This window comes from Alexandromys fortis, unplaced genomic scaffold (assembly GCF_014885135.2).
Source record: "Alexandromys fortis isolate MF-2015 unplaced genomic scaffold, M_Fortis_MF-2015_v1.1 scaffold_31, whole genome shotgun sequence".
NCBI classification, from domain to species: domain Eukaryota; kingdom Metazoa; phylum Chordata; class Mammalia; order Rodentia; family Cricetidae; genus Alexandromys; species Alexandromys fortis.
Genome location: NW_026067974.1, coordinates 9328699 through 9332818, shown reverse-complemented (window position 1 = coordinate 9332818; position 4120 = coordinate 9328699). Strand labels below are relative to the sequence as shown.

General features: G+C 42.2%; 1 protein-coding gene across 1 annotated transcript in view; it reads right to left on the bottom strand.

Annotated features, from left to right (window-relative positions):
- Positions 1–4120, bottom strand: part of Socs7 (suppressor of cytokine signaling 7) — a 46326-nt gene that overhangs the window by 22551 nt on the left and 19655 nt on the right. The window contains exon 6 of the mRNA XM_050156806.1: positions 2643–2771. Within this exon, the coding sequence (XP_050012763.1) occupies positions 2643–2771 (129 nt within the window). The remainder of the gene's footprint in view (positions 1–2642; positions 2772–4120) is intronic.

The window sequence follows — 4120 nt, the reverse complement described above, 5'->3', positions numbered from 1 at the left end:
AAAAGAAAAACAAAAGGAAATCTTAACTAACAACGAAGAAGGAAATCAGGTAGAGTTATGGGGAAAGTTGTGCAGTATCTGGCAGTGCTCAAGTTCTGCCTGAATGGTGTTCACCTTATACCTAGGAAAAGTGGCATTGTTAGCCCTCCTCCACCATATGTCCAAACTGGATGGGTCAAGTCTTTGAATCTAATGATTTTTACAGGAAATTCAGAGAGCCATTTTGCAGCCATGGGGTTACAATAGGTAAATTCCAGACAGAACGATATTTTACTTAAAAATATTTTTGAGGCAGGGTCTCATCCTATGGTGCTGAATTTGATACTTAAAATCTTGTCACAGCAGGGCAAACTTGTATGGCAGCTTTCAGCTCTAATTCCAGTACTTAGAAGGCTAATGCAGGGGGATTGTCACAAGTTCCAGGACTAGTCTGGGCTACATATTGAGTACTGAGATCAGCTTTAGCTAGATAGTGTACTTGAAGCTAGCATGGGATGCATGAGACACCATCATCCAAAGAAAACACACACAGGAGACACCACCTCTCAAAGCAGACACACACACACACACACACACACACACACACACACACACACGACAAACTACCTCCCCAAACCACACATACACACAGAGACAGAAACAGACTGACAGACAAGAATGTGATTCCACCCTAGAGTTTGCCCAGCTTGCCCTGCCGAAGACCATGGGTTTAGTTCACACCCTGAGTACTAGGTTTGCAAGTGTCCCCACTATACTTAGTTTATGCTGTGCGACTAACTAGACAAGCATTCAACCAACTGAGCTAATGCCCAGTCCCATTACCTATAATATAATAGACTAATTGATTAGCTAATTTTGAGGTGGTTAAAATTCAGAGATATTTACATTAGAAACTTGACCTATACACTCAATAGGTCAACAGGCACTCAATAAATAGAAGCAAACACTACAAACTTTAGCCCATGTACAATGTTAAAGTCTCAGCTGCAGTTTCTGAAGATAAAGCCCATTTGAGCTGTACTGGTAGAGTCTAAGAGTCTACCAAGTCCCTCAACAGTCTGCAAGCAGAGATTCTCCAGAGTACTATGACATCTTGCTGAATCTGTCTACTTCACAAAAGCAGAGCCCACTCTTTCCCTGAATATCACTTCTATATTTGGGGGTTCTCCTAGCTTTGTCTTCCTGCCATCCCTTCCTAAGGCTAATGGAAGGCATTGGCTAGCTTACTTTTTATACTGAGTTACAAGTAAATGTTAAGTAAGTATCCATCATATCCACAAATGTTAAAAATTGCTAAGCAGAGTCAATCCTGAAGAATTCTAGCATTTTCCTTCAACTGAGACAAACACATGAGCCCCAATGGTGTTGGCAGCACAGGAGCAAATACCAAATGAAGTGAGAATTAATACAGTTCACACCCTGTCGTGCCTTATTTAAATCACCAACATTATACAAACATCACTGTCACCTGGCCCGATCCTGTTCCTGATGTTCTGCCCAAGGCTCCCCAGCAACTCCTACATTTTAGAGCCATTTCTTGGCACCCTGCTTAGGAAGCTAATTTGATTCAAAGTGAAAGCCCGAAGCTCTCAGCAAAGTTCTGCTTGTATCCTACAAATTCCTCACATTAATGTGCTTGTTAGTGTTCTTTACCCAATGCTCAAAACCAATTTCCTCTAAAACATTCCTTCACCTTCTCTGACAGAGACTAGACAGCGCCTTCTTGAGTGGCCAGTTGACTATATGACCACACCCGTGAAGCCAAGAACAGGACAGCGCTCCCAAATGGAGAGAAAGCTTTGTCTTTAACAACAGTAGAGATGTCAATATACCAAATACAACAACAACCCCACTCCTCATCACCAGCTAGCACAGTATTAGACAAATCTATAGCAGGCATCTTTTCTTTTTTTTTTTAAATATTTATTTATTATGTATACAATTTTCTGTCTGTGTGTATGCCTGCAGGCCAGAAGAGGGCGCCAGACCTCTTTACAGATGGTTGTGAGCCACCATGTGGGTGCTGGGAATCGAACTCGGGTCCTTTGGAAGAGCAGGCAATGCTCTTAACCACTGAGCCATCTCTCCAGCCCCCAGGCATCTTTTCCTAAACAACTGGGCCGGCCTCCTGGACCCACTCACACAGCCTTTCCAGTGAGCCCACTCTCACATCCCTATCCCCAGGGAAGTGACATGGGAGTTCTCACTTTCTGTTTCACAGGAGTCAAGGCACCTGTAACAGCGGCAAGGAGCCATTGCAGTGTCAAATGGTACAAGATGCCTGGGTTTCAGAGATGACCATTCACATGGTCAGAGAAGAAAAATCATTTTTCAGAACATTATAGGATTAATGTACAAGGGCTGGGGCTAGTCATTGGACTCTGCAGGAAAAGGGGTTTCTACAATAGACGGATCAGAAAGTTTCTGGTGTGACCTTTGTTTGGCAGCTTGGGGCATTCTGGTAGGATACTAGATCATTTCCAAGTTAGGTTTTATTTCATATAACTAGCAGGGGCTCAGGCAAGAGGACCATGTTTAAGACCAGGGCTACACAGAAAGTTTAAGACCATCCTAAAATAACACAATAAGGCCCTGTCTCAAAAAAGCAACAACAATAATAATTACTATAACTATAGCTTTACCTGGAACCCTGGATCTCAAGAAATAGAGAAATTTCCCATTCTTGGAGTGCATGATGGCTCTCTTAATGAACTCTACCACAGACTGACAGCGATCCTCAAACTTGGGATGGCACCATAAGCTGAAGGTTCCTGAAATGGAAGATTAAAGAGTAAATTTACAAACTTTTTTGGTGGGGTGTGGTATCACATCCTTGTCATGAGTCTAAGGTAGGTAGATTTGAATTAGAAGCCAGAGTGGACTATATAGCAAAACTCTAAAAACAAAAACAACAACAACAAAAACCCAAACCAAATAAACCAAATAAAGAACCTCAAATGATCTGAGAGGCCAGTTTCAACATTTTTATTTATTTATTTATTTTTATTTTTTTGTTACTTTGAGAGAGGGTTTCTCTGTTTAGCTCTGGCTGACCTAGAACTCACGCTGTAGTCTAGGCTATTCTGGAACTGACAGAGATCTGCCTGCCTCTACCTCCCAAATGCTAGGATTAAAGGCATGAGCCACCACCACTTGGCCTAATAATTAAATTCTTAAATTTTTTTCCCGAGACAGGGTTTCTCTGTGGTTTTGGAGCCTGTCCTGGAACTAGCTCTTGTAGATCAGGCTGGTCTCGAACTCACAGAGATCCACCTGCCTCTGCCTCCCAAGTGCTAGGATTAAAGGCGTGCGCCACCACCACCCGGCGTAAATTCTTAAATTTTTAAAAAATAATTTTGATGAGCGGGAGAGATGGCTCAGAGGTTAAGAGCACTGGCTGCACTTGCAAAGGTTCTGAGTTCAATTCCCAGCAACCACAAGACAGCTCACAACCATCTGTAATGAGATACAGTGCCCTCTTCTGGGTTGCAGGTACACATGTAGGCAGATCACTATATACTTAATAAATAAATAAATCTTTAAAAATAGTAATTTTGAAAAATTCACTTTGCTGGTTATGATAGCATACACCTTGAATTCAAGCACTCAGGAGGCAGAGACAGGAGACTGTGAGTTCGAGGCCAGCCTGGTCTACAGAGTAAGTTCCATAACAGCCAGGGCTACACAGAGAAACCTCTCTCAAGAAACAAAACAAACAAACAAAACTCTTAAAATATAAGGCCAGCAAGATGGCTTAGTGGATAAAGGTGCTTGCCACCAAAGATGGCAACCTGAGTCCTCGCCCTAAAACCAACACAGGAGGAAAGAACTGATTCTCTCCAATTGTTCTACCATACACGTGTGGTAGCTAGCATAAACGTGTTCACACATGCATACACAAAATGCATAAATTAAAAATAATGTAAAAATATTAAATTTAGGGGCTGGAGAGATGGCTCAGAGGTTAAGAGCACTGCCTGCTCTTCCAAAGGTCCTGAGTTCAATTCCCAGCAACCACATGGTGGCTCACAACCATCTGTAATAGGGTCTGGTGCCCTCTTCTGGCCTGTAGGCATACACACAGACCGAATATTGTATACATAATAAATAAATAAATATT